The sequence below is a fragment of the Bos indicus genome, chromosome 11, assembly GCF_029378745.1.
Source record: "Bos indicus isolate NIAB-ARS_2022 breed Sahiwal x Tharparkar chromosome 11, NIAB-ARS_B.indTharparkar_mat_pri_1.0, whole genome shotgun sequence".
In the NCBI taxonomy this organism is placed as follows: Eukaryota; Metazoa; Chordata; class Mammalia; order Artiodactyla; family Bovidae; genus Bos; species Bos indicus.
In genome coordinates, this window is record NC_091770.1 from 72,602,468 (window position 1) to 72,619,766 (window position 17,299).

At 54.2% G+C, this 17,299-nt stretch overlaps 1 protein-coding gene across 1 annotated transcript; it reads right to left on the reverse strand.

Moving 5' to 3' along the window:
* Positions 1–237: 237 nt before the first annotated feature.
* On the reverse strand, positions 238–15,741 carry SLC35F6 (solute carrier family 35 member F6). The gene is made up of 6 exons (XM_019970574.2): positions 15,533–15,741; positions 7,173–7,245; positions 5,923–6,094; positions 5,232–5,444; positions 4,437–4,547; positions 238–2,906 (listed from the first exon to the last, which is right to left on the reverse strand). Exons 1-6 carry the CDS (start codon positions 15,607–15,609, stop codon positions 2,437–2,439), a joined length of 1,116 nt encoding a protein of 371 aa, XP_019826133.2. The 5' UTR covers positions 15,610–15,741; the 3' UTR covers positions 238–2,436.
* Positions 15,742–17,299: the final 1,558 nt, after the last annotated feature.

Sequence of the window (17,299 nt, forward strand, 5' to 3'; positions counted from 1 at the left end):
GGGTCCAGGGCCCCCTTACCTTGCTCAGAGCAGTAGGCCACAGCTGCAGACGTCCCCCACAACCCTCGAGGCTCAGTGGGAGAGTAGGGATCCTATCCTCTCCACCCCCATTACCAGAACAACACAGCACAGCCTCCCACACTCATCCTTTGAAGCCCCCCAGACACCAGGACAGAGAGGATACACCTCCACGGTCCGGAGGGGTACTTAGGTTCAACATAAAAATTTCACAAGGCATCCTGTTTTATCTTATAATCGACATGAGGTTTACACTCTACTCCACAATAGTGTAACAGAAGATCCCCCCAACCCCAAGCAAAACTGATGCTCTGCATCAGGGCTCTCTGGGACCTAAGCACCTGACAGCCACCCTGGTGGGCAGAGTAGCCTAACACGACACTGCACTGCAAGCATTTACAGGTACCTTCCATTTATTACCTTAGGTTAATGCCCACAGCCATCCTGTGAGGCCTGGCCTCCCCATTTTAGAGATGTGAAGACCTAAAGCCAGGTGCCTGCGTGGGTGGCAGGCCTGACTATGATTCCCCCTCCCCATGCTCTGCTGCCCCTCACTCCACAACCCTTCGATGCTAAAATCCACATGGTCCATGATTTGTTTACTTTAGCCAGTCCTGGACTCCCAGCCCTGCTCCGATGGGAGAACGGGATGGGAAAGGACTGAGAACCAGCAAATCTGGCTTTGCCAGTCCCTGGCTCTGTGCATTCCTGAGAAGTGTCTTCCTCTCTGGGCTTCAACTTCTTCACATGAACAATGGGGGTTGGGACTGGATGATTTCTCTGGTGCATTAGAGTTTTTCCACTCTGACATTCTAGACATCACCTCCAGGAATGTCCTAACCCTTGTGTTTCTTCCTTCTCACTGAAGAGAAAAGTCCGTATTGCCAATTTCCCTTTGTTTTTAAAAATAAAACCCCTGAAACAACACTGTAAGCCCCCCAAGCAGCTGTAGTCCCCACCTCCTCACTCTCCATCTCCTTCCTCCTGTGATACACACCATGGCCCAGAGGAGCTCACGGCCCCCTGAAACTCAGAGCTGGGGGTACAGGATGGTAAGAACCTCCTGGATCCCCACAGCCTGAGGGCTTTGCTGGTAAGAGATTCCTTCCCCATGATCTATTTTAAGGAAGGCATTTGGTGTTTTGTTTTCATGATAGAGCTGCCCAGGGAGTGAAGTGAGGCTCCAGAAACTACCACAGAGTGAGGACCACTGGAAAGAAGGGTTGCTCAGCTCCCTGGGGTCCCTGCTACCAGTACCCTCTCTTCAGGGGTGGGTTACCTGGAGGACAAGAGCACAGGATGTACTTCCGCCCAAAGATCCCAGAGACACTCGTATCGTAGGTGGGGCCACAGGTTTGGAATCAGGCAATCCGCACTTGGAATGTTGCCTCCATGAGGACATCACCTGACCTTCTCTGGGCCATAGTTTTCTCATCCACATCTGCCTGTGCAGGCTGTTATGCACTAACATGTTAGTTATCTAACTAACTAGAGAGCAGTGATAGCAGCATCACTCTGAATGGTAGACTCCTGGGAGACCCATCACCCTGGAGGGCTCTCCATGCAGTGGGGGCGCTGGGGGTGGAGCTGAGGCCCAAATGCCCTCGACACCCCAGCCTGCCACCCGATCATGTAGCTGCATGGCCAGAGCCGTGGGCAGGAGAGCCCTTTCGGCCAAACAGCTTAAAGCTCTGGTACTCAGCTTCCTCAGCTTTAAAATGGAAGCTGAATCAGAGTTCATAAAAACTGTTATCAAGGGCTGCCTGGAAACCCCCTGTAATCTCTCCCAGGTGGGCAGGCCCGGGGGTGTGAGCGAGGAGGAACACCGTGGGCAGGAGGCATTTCCAATAAACGGGCTGTTCCTCCTTCCCCAGGCTGGTCCTACACCATGGACACCTTGTACAGAGCAGGAGCCAAGGCCCAGAAGAACCTGGCACAGGGCTGGGGAGCACACAGCGTTTGCAGCAAGACCCCAGCTGAAACTTCAGTCTCCAGTTAGGGAATATCTTACAAGTCGTAGAAAACGGGGTACTTAGTTCTGTTAGAATTTGCTCACTGACCTCTCTTCCTGGGAGAACCACATTTAGCTTATGACTTAAGAGGAAGCCCTAGAGCTGCTTCAATTCTACCCCATGATTTAGCTCTAGTATTCCAGGGGGTCTGGGGGGCTGGGGAAGCCTGGCAGGGGTTGGGCACGGAACTCAGGCCTCAGAGGGGGCTGGGTAACACCTCTCTGCATGGGATGGTGACAAAGGAAGACCTGGATGTTGTGGCAGTGGCTGCCCTGGGTGGGGGTCAGTGGGGAGGGGGCGGGGTGAGGCCTGGGGGACAGAGCACTTGAGGTTCACCAGCCCACGTGGCCTCAGCCTCAGGGTGAACAAGGAGCGTCCAGGTGGTGGCAGAGGCCCCGCAGGAGGCTCAGCTGGCACTGTTGATGGCAGTCCGAGAGCCCCCTAGCAGCCTCTCGTGCTCGCCTTCCTCTGCTGGCGGCCGGCCCCTGGACAGGCGGGCCAGCAGTGGGCGGTGCAGCCCGTTGTAGAGGGCGGTGCCCGCCAGGAGGATGAGGAAGCCGAGGATCTGCAGCGGGTGGAAGGCCTCCCAGCCCAGCGCCAGGCTCAGTGCCCAGATAACAACGGTGCGCAGGCTGTCCAGCACCATGCGGGTGGTGGCACTCAGCTCCTTGGTGACGCTGATGCCCGCGAAGTTGAAGAAGGCGATGCTGCTGATATTGCCCAGCAGCGCCAGCGCAATGAGTGGCTGTCGGCCCACCTGGCAGAAGGCGTCCAGCGCGTCCTCCAGGGTACCGCGAGGGTTTCCGCTAAAGGAGCCGGCGGGGATGTAGTACATGGGTACCAGCAGCAAGGAGAGGATCACGAAGCCAAAGAGGCCTGCGGGAGTGGAGGGAACACGTCAGGTTCTCTGCTGGAGCTCTGGTCCCACCGTGCCAGGGCTCCGCTGACCTCTGGCCACCCCTGCCAAGCCGCCCTCAAACCAGCTCCTTCCTTTCAGGTCCTGGAGGTGTCCTGCTCGTTAGAAACTCAAAACTGCCTACTGAATGGGCTCTGGCTGCCCCTTCTCCACTTTTAACCTGTGTTTTCTAACTGGACCAAGAACAGGAAATACATTTTATACTGTGACCGGTGCACAGTCATGTACGCACTGCCACAAAACAGCTATCCTTACAACATACAATGCTGTCTGATGTTTCTTAAAATTCGGTTCTATTCACTGACAGAAGGATTGGCTGGCTGCAAGCACTACATTGCTCTCCCAAGTGTGGAGAAACACAGCTCTCTAATTCAGTGCTGTTGGTCTGTGACAAGGAGCTGGACTGGAATGTAAATCAAGGCACTGCTTCACTCAGAAGTAGCTTCCCTGGTGGCTCAGATGGTAAAAAATCCACTTGCAATGCCAGAGACCTGGGTTCAACACCTGGGTGGGGAAGATCCCCTGGAGGAGGAAATGGTTACCCACTCCAGTATTCTTGCCTGGAGAATCCTCATGGACAGAGGAGCCTGGCAGGCTACAGTCTGTGGGGTCACAAAGAGTCTGACACGACTGAGTGACTGACGCTTTCAATTTCACTCTGAAAATCATGCTAGAAAAAAAATAAGTGGAAGCGATCAGTGTGCTTGATGACATAGTCGATGTAGGTGGTTCACGTTTTGTTGTAGGCCCTCGGCTCACAGTGCGCCAGGCACAACCAGCTCCCCGTAGAGACTAAGGGTCACACCTTGATTGCATTGCTCTAATCCACCCTGTTAGTATTACATTTTTAAAGCACTGATTTTGATTTACTTTCCTGCTCAAAAACCTTTGGTAGTTTTTCCCTGCCTGTCATTTAAGATCTAAATCCGCTTGCCTGATGTACAGGGTTCTCTACAATGTGGCCCTGACATATTCAATTCCTGGTTATTTCCCCAACATCAAATGTGTACCCCTGCCCAAACTATTCCTCACTGGTTTCCAAACTCATGTCCAGCTCCCCACATCTCCTCTGCATCTGCAGTTCCCTCCTTCCCACTCTTGCCTGCTGAAACCTGCAGCTCAAATGCCACCTTCCCTGGGCCATGACACTAGATATGCTTGGCAAGTAAACTATCACTTGAGTAAGGGTGGACTGCCTGCTCCTTTCTTCGAGCAGCCCCACTGCTCTAGGAAGTGGTCGGCTTCCCTAAAGTGCGGCTTGCATCTTATTCATCTTCGCCTCTGTCCTCCTTTAGCTCCTGGCTGAGTGCACGGCACGTGTCAGAGTATTTGTCAACATGTACGTGGTGAAGGGAAGGATGGGAGGCGGCAGGCTCAGCCCTCCCAGAGGTCCCCAGCACCCACCGGGCCCTCACCACCTTCTCTCCACGTGCCACCCTGCAGGGCTCACTGCACCCAGCGCCCCCCTGCCAGCCCGTGTTCATACACACCCTCTGTGCCGACCGCCCGCAGTGGGTGCACGTTGTGCTTGTACACAAACTTCTCCTCCAGCACCATCTGGATGGAGACGATGATCTGGGCCATGATGATCAACAGGTCCCCTGTGGCAAAAAGGAGGGGCCCAGTGTGAGGCCAGGGCTCGGGGAGACAGCTCCCTCAGGGACGGAACAGCCCCCCACGGCCCCTGACTCTGCAGGGCATCCCTGAGCCTGATCTCCTGGCCCCCGAGGGGTGGGGCAGGCCAACAGGGCAGGCACTGTCACCCCTCCCCTCTCGGGTGAGGCTCCAGAAGGCCCGGGGGTCTGAGGGCTGCACAACTGGGGTAAGTGGGTCTTTTGAGAAGCAGTGGGGTTTGAGATAGATATTTCTGGCTTAATTCTGCCTCTAAGGGACCAGGGTGGCACTTCACAGTAAAACTGCTGCAGGCCTTCCTTTCCGGGGCCGTAAGACTGACGGTGATGACGAGCACAGTGCAGAGTGCCGGCTGATCACTGGGTAAGTGCTCAGTAAACGTTCACGCGTTTCCTCTCCTAGATCCCGTAGGTTGTGTGGCTGTAAGTAAACGTAGCCTGAGCCCTCTCCCTCTCCGACCTTCCCACTCCTTACCCACCCCTCTCTCATGCTGCTTGGCCCTGCTTGCTCCCATCACCTCGAGAGCAGGTGCAGGCCAACAGCTGGTACCCCACACACCCTCCCCCGAGGCTTGGCAGGCAGCAGAGCCTATCAGATGCTTTCTCCCCTGACTCTGTGCGGGGCAACCCCTGGACGCCTGTCCCCGGCCACACCTGTGATCACTTCGCTGAGCTTGTGCTGGCTGTCGTGCTTGCTCAGGAGGTCGGCCAGGCCCACCACCACCAGCCCGGCAATGGTCGCAAGGATGCCCAGCCACTGGCTCAGTGCCAGCCTCCGTCCCAGGAAGGCCACTGAAAACAGGCCTGTGAAGATGATCACGGCTCCCCGCAGCATCTGGAAGCTGGAGGCACTGGTCATGTTCAGCGCTGGAAGAGGACAGATGTGTGATGTGAGCTCCTGAGGGCCAGGCTGCTCTGTTCACTGAGGTGTGTTCAAAGCTGAAGGCAGCTGACACGTGCTAAGTACTCAGTGAATGCTGGTGGTGTGTGTGTGTAAAGGATTGTGTGTGTGTGTGTGTAAAGGGGGAACTGAAGATGAGCTCTGTGTGTGTGTGTAAAGGGGTGTGTGTGTGTGTAAAGGGGGTGCTGAAGATGAGTTGATGAGGATGAGACAGAGGATGAGATGGTTGGATGGCATCACTGACTCAATGGACATGATTTTGAGAAAACTCCAGGAGTTGTTGATGGACAGGGAGGTCTGACATGCTGCAGTCCATGCAAAGAGTCAGACACGACTGAGCTACTGAACTGAACTGAAGATGAGCTGGGGGTGGGGGAAGCTCTTTCACCAGCATCCCCCTGGGGCCACAGTTTGAGCCCTTGGCAGCCTGGCCTGGCGACTCACCCACATACATGATGCTGGTCCCTGTCATGTCGCAGAGGGCTGGGGGCAGGAAAAGGAGAGGGTTGAAGGGCTGTTGGGGATCTGCGCTGGTGTCTGGGTGCCGCACAGCTCTGCACCGGAGTAGGTAGAAGGCAGCCAGGCAGGAGAACTCTCCCAGGAACATGCCCACTGCCTGCAGGGATGGAACCAGGCCAGTTCAGAGCTGGAAGGAGGTTCACCAGCAACTAATTTTTTTTTTTCTTTTGTCCATGCCACACGGTTTTGGGTTTCCCTGGTGGCTCAGATGGTAAAGAATCTGCCTGCAATGCAGGAGACCCAGGTTTGATCCCTGGGTTGGGAAGATCCCTTGGAGAATGGAATGGCTACCCACTCCAGGATTCTTGCCTAGAGAATCCCATGGACAGAGGAGCCTGGCAGGCTACAGTCCATGGGGTGGCAAAAAGTCAGACATGACTAAGCAACTAACAGTTTACATGGTTTTGGGATCTTAGTTCCCTGACCAGAGATCAAACCCAAGCCTTTGGCAGTGAAAACACAGAGTCCTACCAACTGGACCACCAGGGAAGTCCCATAACAAAAATGAAAAAAAAATCATCTTTCTTCAAGTAAGAGATAACCTATAAACCCAACATGTAAAACAGACAAACGCAGAGCTCCTGTGTGGGAGCTGCCTACGTCTACTCCTTAGCGCCTCAGACACCTCGATGGAAACCCTAAGGCTATAGAGCCTGGCCGGAAAACCCACCAGTCTAGGCCACTTCCTGGTCAAGTTCCAGATGGAGAAACTGAGACCCTGAGAGGCTCAGGAACTTATTTAAGGTCACAGAGCAAGTTGCTGGCAGAACTGAGGCTGAAATTTGTCTCATCCACTTCCCAGTCCAGCAATAAGGTACCTTCCATTGATGGTGCCTGCCCCGTCCTAGTGGGTCTGGGCTCCCCATGGTTGGAGAGCAGGTTTCACTAGGGGTTGATTTTTCCAAACGGGTCCTGACTTTGTCATGGTGAGGGCTGGCCTCAAGGTGTCCAGGACAGGACTACGCACCAGGATTTGTGCAGGCCTCCTACAGGGAACAGGGCCTTTGGCCCCTTCCAGGGGCACCCCACACCCTGGCCTGTGTTCTGGAGAGGGAGGCAGAGAAGTAGGGAGCAAGGGGGGGACTCCACCCCTAGGACAGGAAACAGCAAGGCCTCACGGGGGGACCTGCCCTGAGCCCTGGGAGACAGAGCTGGGAGAGCAGAGGCACAGATACCTGGAGGAAGGGATGCTGAAAGCTGTGTTCCTGGCTCCCTCCACAGCCCGGGGCCACGAAGTTGTCCGCCCACCTGCAGCAGACAGAGAGAAAGTCAAACCCTGCAGTGCACGGGTTCTCCCACTTGGTCCCAGGCCTGCAGAGAGCTCACGCCTCCTGATGCCAAGAGGCCAGACTTAGGGGATTCGGCCCAGAGTGGGGTTCCCCCTTGAAGGGGCTAGTCTTCACAGTAAGCGGTCTTCACCTGGGAGTTGGGACAGACAGTAGAGGCCTGGGCACCTTTAGCTGAAATCTCATGAACCGCTAGCAGAAATTTAGCATTTCTTCAAATTATAAATACACTATTGTAGGACCTACAACTCTGTCACACATGGAAATCACAGCTATTCTCATTTTCACATTCGAGTCACTGTAGATACTGTGAAGTATCACTTACACTCTTGACTAGTCAAAAATTACAGTAATCAGACCCACTGCTTATAATTTCATGTGTTAAGAAGTGCATGCACATACCTGTTACTATATTACAAACTGGCTTTTTTAATGTCTGGATAATCTTATTTCAATGCAATTAGGTTTTTCTGTAATCCTTGGTGTTTTATTTGTACACTTCAAAACACTACTCTAGGCTTCACCAAACTATCAAAGGACCCATGCTCAAAAATATCGAGTCCCTGGTCTGCGGGTCACATGGCACCTGGGAAACGCCCACCTGACACGGACCACCTGGTCACCTTCACATAACCTGAAGGGTCTGGCAGGGTTTTCTAGCAGTGGCTTAGAAGCAGGTGGCAAGGACATGGCGCTGTGGAGTGGCCCGCCAGCCAGCGCCCAGCAGATGGGCTGACTCTGGCATGTGGCCCCACTGAGTCCAGAACCTGTCACGGCACAGTGCTCTGGGCAGCTGCTACCAACCATTCTGCACTGACCAACGTCTGTCACTAAAGCTTTTGCCCCTGAATTTCATTGTCACTGGGCTGTGTTATGTCCCTGGGATTGAATCTCTCCTTCATCTGAAAGCCCTTCATATATTTGGAGATGTTCCCACCTTCTGAATCTTCTGGTTAAGCAGCCCCAGCCCTTGCTAACCTTTCCTTCCCTGGCTGCTGACTTCTGGAAGTGCTCCGGTGGGGCCAAGCCCAGACCCAAGGCATGTGATCTGGCCTGGACGGAGTTGGGCAACAGGGAGGCCCCTCTCACGTGTTGGACATCCTGGTTAGTTGACCTGGCTTGGACTGTATCTGCCATATCACACTGCTGACTCAGGTCAACACAGGCCTAGGGCTACTTTCTATGGGTCATTGACCTGCCTATGCTTCCCCCACTCTGGACCATAGCACCCCACGCATAGGCTTTCCCACAGCTTGGGGCAAGGGCATGATGCCCAGATGCAGGCAGCAGGCAGGGTGGGCTGAGCGGTGATGGTAGCATGAAGTGGGAGGCAGAGACCACATCTACAAAGAAACCTGAACACATCCTAGAGCGAGTGAACAAAACAGGGCTATGGCAGACTTATCTCAAGGTGAGAGACCCCATCCACTCCCAAAGATGTGAGGAGGGATGTTAGGAACAGTGCTTGCTTGGGAACAGTGGAGGTCAAAGGGGAGCTGATGGGCCCTTAAAGAGAAGTGCTAATGTGCCTGGTTGGGAACGTAGAGGAAATCTGGGTTGGGGGATCAGGATGTAACCAGACCCAGTACCAAAGGGGCAAAGAAAGCCCCCACTAAGGACAGAAACTGCCTGTTCTCCAAGGGGTCTCATTTCTGCCTGATCTGCAGTAGATTCTGGCTTGGGGATCCTTCCCCGTGCAGGACAGGACCCGGAACGTGGGCCAGCCGCCACGTGCATGGCCTACCCAGGTAGCCCACTCTCCAGCCAGACTCACTGTCACAGACAGAGCCCTGGCGGAGGGCCTGGATGAGGCAGCTGAGCGAAACAGAGAGAAGCAGGGCGAATGAAGAGGTCAAGCTTTACCAAGGGCACAGAGACAATGGCCCTGGAGTGAGTGAGCAGGTCAGAGAGAGAATTCCCAGGGCTCCTCCAGGAGGAACAGGGGAGGTCTTGCCAAGTTCATGGTCAACCAGAAGCCTAGGACAAGGGCTGGTATGAAAGCCCCTTCTCCTGGGGCTGCACCCAGAACACAGACGGGTAGGCTCAAGAAGACTCCAATCTGGCGGTGGGGCCACCTCCTGGAACTCCCACTGGGCTACTGCCTGCGCACTTGACAGTCACAACTCACATCTGTGTGACTCTCTGGTCCCACAGTCACTGTCACTAGAGAGGATATGAACTCAGCATCCAGTAACTTCCACAGCTTTCTTTGCTCCTAGAACCTAATTATACACAAGTTTAAACTGTTTGGGTTTCATGAATGGACTTCTAGACCCCACTAGACAAATGGGTAGGTGGTGACTACAGTCCAAACGCACAGTGCTAATTTGCCACCTGGTTTGAGTTGCCCCCTGCTGGTGGGACCAGCCAGGCCTGCCCTTCCCTAGGGATGGGCACCTCAAGGAGCGCTGGAGGGCTGGTGCAAAGCCTCCTCCCCTCCCCTGGTGCTGTCTCCTTTCTCCAAGGGTTGGGTCTGCCTGAACAGGCTGGACTGGGCAGGTTCCCAGCAGGGGAAATGGAATCTTTTTGTATCTGAGGGACTGGGGCAGGCTTACAGCCCCAGGGATTAGGTGTTAGGACAGGCTGCCCCTCCCAGCCTCTTGGGGCCAGGGAGGAGTTTAGGCCTGCAGTCACTTTGGGAAGGAGTCAGGCTTCCCAACTTGGCCCTGGGAAAGGTTTGGCTCACTGTGCAGTTACAGAAGCCCTCAGGTAGCACAGAACAACGGCCAAAAGCCAGCCCTGGCTCATCTGGGGGTGACATCAGTGACTCCCCAATGGGATAGCACTTGTCTCCTTGAAAAACGCTTCCCTAACGTGTATTTATAAATGCACAGTTCATTGTGTACTAACTTTGTACCAGATCTGTATTTCTCCTTGAACTGGCTGACCACTTCACGTGGGCTTTGTGGTTTAAGTCTCATAACAAGGACCCTTGTTTTAGAGACGGGGACTTGGGCGAGAGAGAGCTGTTTCAGCCTCATACAGTTAACGGGTGGATCTAGGCCCAAACCCACCTGCTTGAACTTATTTTCAGAAAAGGTAGCAGGATATATGGAAAGGTCAGACTTCAGACTTTTGAATGTCACAGGTTGGATGAGTTATAGATTTCTCACCTATAAAATGGGGATAATGATGCCAACACTGATGAACTCACAAAAGTAATAAATAAGACATAAAAGACCTGGTAGATGGCAGGGAGTCAATAAAAGTTCTTTTCTGTCTCTTCTCCCTTTCTCCTCTGCTGTTGTAATGCCAAAGAAGATGAAGCTTAACAGTTCTATGAAGACCTACAAGACCTTTTAGAACTAACACCAAAAAAAAAAAAAAAAAAAGATGTCTTTTTTAGCACAGGGGACTGGAATACAAAAGGAGGAGGTCAGGAGATATCTGGAGTAACAGGCAAGTTTGGCCTTGGAATACAAAACGAAGCAGGACAAAAGGCTAAGAGTTTTGCCAAGAAAATGCACTGGTCATAGCAAACACCCTCTTCCAACAACACAAGAGACAACTCTACACGTAGATATCACTATATGATTAATACTGAAATCAGACTGATTATATTCGTTGTAGCCAAAGATGGAGAAGCTCTATACCGTCAGCAAAAACAAGACAGGGAACTGACGGTGGCTCAGATCATGAACTCCTTATTGCAAAATTTTCCTCTGGGCTGGGTGGGTGTGGCCCCAGCTCAGCTTCACCTGAAGGCTTCCAGGGAGTGTCCCTCCTCTGCGACCCATCCTGCAGAACAGATGGAGGGCCAGAGTGCTGAAAAGAGGAGGACAAACTCGGCCATCATCTCGGGAAGCTCCTAGTTTCACAGACAAGAAACCCAGGGGCCAGAGAGGGCTTGGGCACACAGGGAAGTTCTAGTGCCTGTGAGCCTTCACCCCCTGCTCTGTGCTCCTTCCTCAACACCGAGCACCTTCTTCCTCCTGATCCTTCCCACTTCCCTGGCTGAGGTGGGCCCTCCACTCTCTGGACGCTCTTTTCTGGGGATAGCCATGGTCCCTAGGGCAGGAGGCCTGTGGGGACCCAGGAGGCTTAGGCTGAGGCCACATGAGGAAGTGCCTCCCACTGGCAGAAGCGGGTTTCCTTGAGTTCCCTGGGCCTCAGAGGGCTGCAGGGTGGGCTCGCCTTCCTGGGAGATGAGTCATGCTGGTGTGGCCTGGCCCAGTCAAAACTCCAAGCTCAGCATTCCCAGAGGGGTGTGTGTGTGTGTCTGCATGGGGCTGGGGGTTGCAGTCAGAGGCTGAGGAAGTGGCTGGTGTGGCTGTCTCGGATCCATCAGTTGTGTGTCACCTTCCCGAAGAATCTGGGCCATTTCTGCTCACATCCTGGTGAGTCAGCCTCTTTCTCCTGTTCCGGACCTTAAGAAGGGCCCCAGGGCTTCTCCACCCTCTGGGGTGTCACAGCAGGTGGCTCACGTGTTAAGAAATGATGACAGCCCTTCCGTCTCTTAAGGATAAGAAGACTCTCCTCAGGAGCTCTTACAGCATGTTTAAGAGGTGGGGCAGGGATTTTGTACCCATTTTATAGATGAAACTGAAGCTTGGAGAGGCCCAGTGACTCATCTAATCCCACAGCTGCCAAACCACATGCTCTCTCCTCTCCTACACTGCCCTCCCCATTGCAGGCTTTCTCCAGATTTCAGGCTTTCTCCAGCCAGCATTAACCCCTTGGAAGCAATTATCCTGTGCTGCTCACAGGGTTCGGGGGAGGGGCAGTTGCCAAGGTGAGAAAGTCAGAGCAGGAACAGAAAGGAGATTGACAGCCCTTCCCCAATCAAGGCCCATGATCGCAGGCCCCTTGCCCCCTTCCTGCAGGGTACCAGGACCCAGAGGGTCTGGTGGCTGGAGAACATGGCCCCGTGGCCCTTCATGGGGGGGTGGGCTTCACAGCCTGCAGAAGTTTAGGAGGGGAGCTGAGCCTTCCTGAGTGAGCATCTACTTGACCCTGGCTCTTTACGTACAGAACCCCAGCTGGATTCAGGAGGATGCGGTTCCAGAAGGCACACTGGTTCAGGCAGACAGCCCCACGCAGTGCCAGGGGAGGCCGAAATGTCTGTTCTCTAGGAGGCGCACCAGCAGAAGGCCTGGTAGTGGGGGAGAAGCAGCCACAGAAAGGAGAAGGGAGGGGACCTCTGCCCACACCCAGGGGCCTGCCTGATCCATGACTTTCCCTTCTGCACTCAGGTGACCCCCAGCCCAGCCCAGTCCAGCCCAGCCCAGGCAGGCTGGCTCCTTGCAGGGCACCCAGTCCTCCTGAGTGGGCAGTGACCTCCTCCAGCAGACAGCTGACCTATGGTCGCAGCACAGCAGCAGCACGTGCTCACGCCCACTTCCTCATCCGCTGTCTTCAGTTCCCAAGAAGCCGGGGAGGGAAACATGCTCACTCGACAGCCCAGACACTGCAAAAGGCTACTAGAGACTCTAAACCTGAACACTGAGTAAGCGTTGGGACAGAGGCTTCAGTTGCTTGCCACCCGGGCCCAGAGCAAAGGCACTCTGATGGCAGGGAGGGGAGATGCCACTGATAGGGTTACAGCGTCCATAGGCACATGCTTGTCTGTTTTTGTCCAGGGAGGTGTAAGAGGAAGCCCCAAGGAAGAGGAAGTTTGAGGGACTGGACCAAAATGCTGAGACCTAGGTTCTAGACACCAACCAGCTGAATCATATACACACATAAACTTTCCTTGGGACCTTGACTGTAAATTGTGGGGATTAGAATGGATAATTTCTATGTTTCTAACAACTCTAAATGCCCCTGAGAATGATTAGAGAAGTCCCCAGCTTCATTCATACTGGAGGTTAAGAGCATGGATTCTAGAACCAGACTACTTAGGCTCAAACACAAACTCTGCCACTTCATAGCTCAGTTGAACTTGGGCAAGCAAGTTACTCTTTCCAGATTCTCACTTTCCTTATCCAGGGACAAGAAATGTATCTACCTCATAGGGTGATTATGAGAATTCATTAACTCACGAAAGGCAGCTGGGGCAGGACCTGGTACATGCTATTCTCTCTCTGGGTATTAGCTGGTTAGCACTTACTTGCTGTGGTCACATTCCCGTCTGTCTGTCCCTGCTGGAAACTGGAGGTCAGAGTGTGATTTCAAATTGATAATCCCCATCAGGATGTACACCAATGCATTCCCATGTTCTTTCTCTGAGAGCATTCTTCTCACAGTCTGGCCTCAGAACACTGCTGAGGGTCCAATACTAGGGCCTGTCACAGGTAGGGAGGCTCCTGAAAAGCCCATCAGGTCACAGGCAAAGGCTGGGTCCCCACCTGAAAGCCTCTTTCTGGCCTCTCAGGTAGCCTCCAGGGGCAAAGCCTCCTGGGGCTGAGGATCCTCTGGTTTCTCACCAGACTGGTTTTGACCTCTTTAAGGAAGGAGCTGAGTCAACACAGGTAACCTCAGTAGTAACTCAGCTCTCCTTTGGGACAGTGGCCATGGCAGATCACAGCCACCCTGTAAGCACCAGACTGAGGCCTGGACTTGTGGGACTGATGGACAGTGACTTGTTCTGTGGCCTGCAGATCCTAACAGAGATGGAAGACCTCCGGTGGAGTTTCCTTTACAGCTAAGCGCTCAGCAAGAGGAGCACCCTTCAGGAGGCCTCAGGGCCCAGGAGCCCAGCACAAGACACAGACATGGCTGGCCAGAGCCCAATGGGAGAGACAGGTGGGCCCCACCCAGAGGTCCACTTTCCTGTGGAGAAGGGAGGACACTGTGCTTGTCAAGCATGTACACATCTGTCTCATCCACTGCAGATTCTAAGCATCTCAAAGGCCAGGACCTTCTCTTGGTCACTTCTGTCTTCTTCCCTGCGTCTAGGCAGTGGCTTCCATACTGTAAGTACCTTATACGTGTCTGAAGAATTGAACAGAAGACCTCTCTCCCAGACCTCTCTTCTGGGGCATTTCTCACATCACTGATGGGGTGCGCTGGGGAAATACACTCTAGAAAATGAATAAGATACAACCATCCCCACCAACCCCACGGGCCTGGGGCACAGCCCTCAGGTGACTGGGGTGACTCCCCTTTGCTTCGAGCCTGGCAAGACCCAGGTGGAAGTGAGGTCTGACTGGGAGAGGGTCACTGTCTACTGTCCTCCACATGCACCTTGGAACTGGCTCAGAGAAAGGCTGGGCTCTGGGTATTGGGGTTCTTGGTGGGCAGGGGGCAGGAAGGCCCGGTGCCGAGCTAGGGACAGAGAAAGAGCCAAAGGGCCATCAAGAGAAGGGGCTGTCTCTCGGGGCCTCCTGCTTGTTACAAAAAGGAGACTGTGCTCGGTTCCTCAGTCTCATGACAGCCCCAGGTCATCAACCCCCAACCTTCTGAGAACTGTCCTTATGGGCCCATGAGCACCACGCCCTCTGACATCAGAGCAGAACCCCCTCTGCCTGCCCTGTCTGGGTTAACAACACTCCTGTTCTCCCAGGCAGAAGCCCAGGAGTGACTATTTGACCCTGTGGGTCAGGCCTTGTGGTTTCACTGTGCGCCTGGTCTCTCCCACCTGGCCCTTCCCTTTCCACCTCACCTCTACCTCCAAGGTCCCCTCATCTGCTCTGCAGCAGCCCTGGAGTGGTTTTCCCTCCTGCAAATTACTTTTCACCCTGACCACCAGGTTCACTGAATCACTTTCTCAAAAGCCCCTCTTTGATTGTGGGATAAAATCTAGCCTGGCCACTTGAAGCGAGTTACAATCCCCTTAGATCTTGCTGTTCCTGCTTCGAGGTTCCCACCACAGCAGAAATTCCACCCAAGCTTCAAGGCCCAGCTGAAACCAGTTCTCCAGGAGGGGCCTATGGAGCACCCCCTACTCTGTCATCGCAGCCCTCCATGCTCACGGGTCACTCGGCTAACGTGGCATCTATCGTAGCCCTCCCCGGCCCACAGCTCCTGGAGGGCCGCGCCCCTGATGCCACCTTGGAATGGGCAGCAGAGAGGAACGCCCTCCCATTAAAGATGTTGAATTGGAAAGTGACTGGCTGGGATTAAAGCAGGGGCTCGGATCTCCACCCAGGACACTGCTTGCTCCTCCTCGCATTCCCCGGTGCCTTGCACCTCTTGGGTGGTCTATGAACCGCGTGAACCGATCAGAGAAACTGAGCTGGCTGGTGAGGCCAGGAAATGACAGCAGCGAAGGGGGAGGGCGCAGGAGGAGGGCGGGGGTCGTCAGCGCCCCTGCGGGCGGCTGCAGACCCTACCGAGCCCCAACCCCTCCCGGTCAGGCCCGGACTCACTTTGCCGAGAGCGTGTTGATGGAGCCGGTGACGAGCATGAGCCCGGCCAGGAACAGCTGGTACTTGGTCCAGGCCATGGCGGCGGATGCGGGGAGCGCGATACTAGAGGGTCCCCCCCGCAATCTCCGCGCTCGCTCGAGATGGTAGCTCGCTACCCGGTCACCCGGGGGTCTCGGGCGCGAGCGCTTCCGGGCCGGGAGTCACGTGACCCGAAAAGGCCCCGCCCCGCGCCGGCTCGCTCCGCCCCAGGGAGGGCTCCGGGCCTGGGCGTCTACGCCCGCGGTCTCGGTGTGGGTGCTCTGCCGGACGGGATTTGCGAGCGCTGGTCCCCACAGAGTGACTGGCAAGTCACGGCCCCAGGTGCAAAAGAGGCCCTTCTGCAAAAGAGGCTGATGGGACGATGCAATGACATTGCATCCGTGGATGTTAGAGCACTTGGTAAACCCTTTAGAGAAATTGAGCTGAACAATGTCAGAGGCAAACCACAAAGTAGAAACGCCCCGCGTGGGAATCTCGTCTCTGCAGGGTACCCAGAGAACTCCCAGGTGGCCTGAGACTAGTGCCTAGAGATCCCAACTCGTGGTGTGGCTCACATCTTCCAGAAAAGTGGTGTAAGAGTAGTTCCTGCTCCCTGGGAGACCATTTTATAGCAAAGGAAGCTAAATTGAGAGAAGCCAAGTGGTTTGCTTTTGATCACACTACTGAGTGATGGAGGGGGGTTTGCACGCAGATTGTTCAGTGTCCCCCAAATCTGTGCCTTCTAAGCTCCTCCACCAGTCTCAATCCACTGCTCCTCCCTGGATTCCTGGGATCCTGCTCAGGGGTTTATGTGCAAAGGCGTCTCAGCTTTTGAAGTCCTACTCCTGGTTCTCAGCTCCCAGCCACCCTCTGTCCTCACCTCTGGGCCTCTGTCTGCAGCCCATGCTCATGTCATACCACAGGCTGGAGCTCAAGGCCTGGAAAGACCTGCTTCAGACCCAGTGAGCACATTGCTTCATCACTGCAGATCTTGTTGCTAGAGCTGCGGAGATGGGGCCTGCCTGCCCACTCCTCCTGCCTGCCCTAGGACTGCCTTGACCTTGTGAAGATGACCAGTGTTGAATCAGGAAAAACTCTCAAGGGGCTGGACCAGGAAGACCTGATAGAGAAGGTGTATAAGTGGGATTTGGGACAATAGTAGGAGGTCACAGGATAGAGGGGAAGGGCTGTCCCACAGGGGTGAATGGCAGTGCTTTGCCCAGAGGTATAGGTGGGCATGGAGTATGTCTGGGACCCACAGATGATCCGGGAACTTTCCTACAATGTGGCCTGTTCTTTTCAGTCAGTGGGGAAGTCGAGAGATGCAGAAAGAGGTTTCTTCTGCGCTTATCTTCAACACCACCACCAGTTTCCGGTAAAGGGATTACTTCAGTTTTCCAGATATACTGAGTGAGATGCTGAGGTGTGTAGAGATGAATGAATTTCTGTCCCAAGGAGTAGACCAGCTTGGTCCACACCAGCTGCATAGCCCATCCCTGTGAGCTATGACACACTACAGAGCTGTGACACACTTGGGGGCTCTGGACTGTTCTCCTCATGTATATCAAGCCAAGGACACTGTCTTGAAACAAAAATTATTAATGATTAGTGGTGTCATCAGCCCGACATGATGTCACTAGTAGCACAGTCTTTGGCTCCACAGTCACATCATAAAATGAATTTTAATTTATCACAATGTTCTGATCATTCATCAAATTACTGTTTCTCGAGTCAGGAGACAAAAGGATT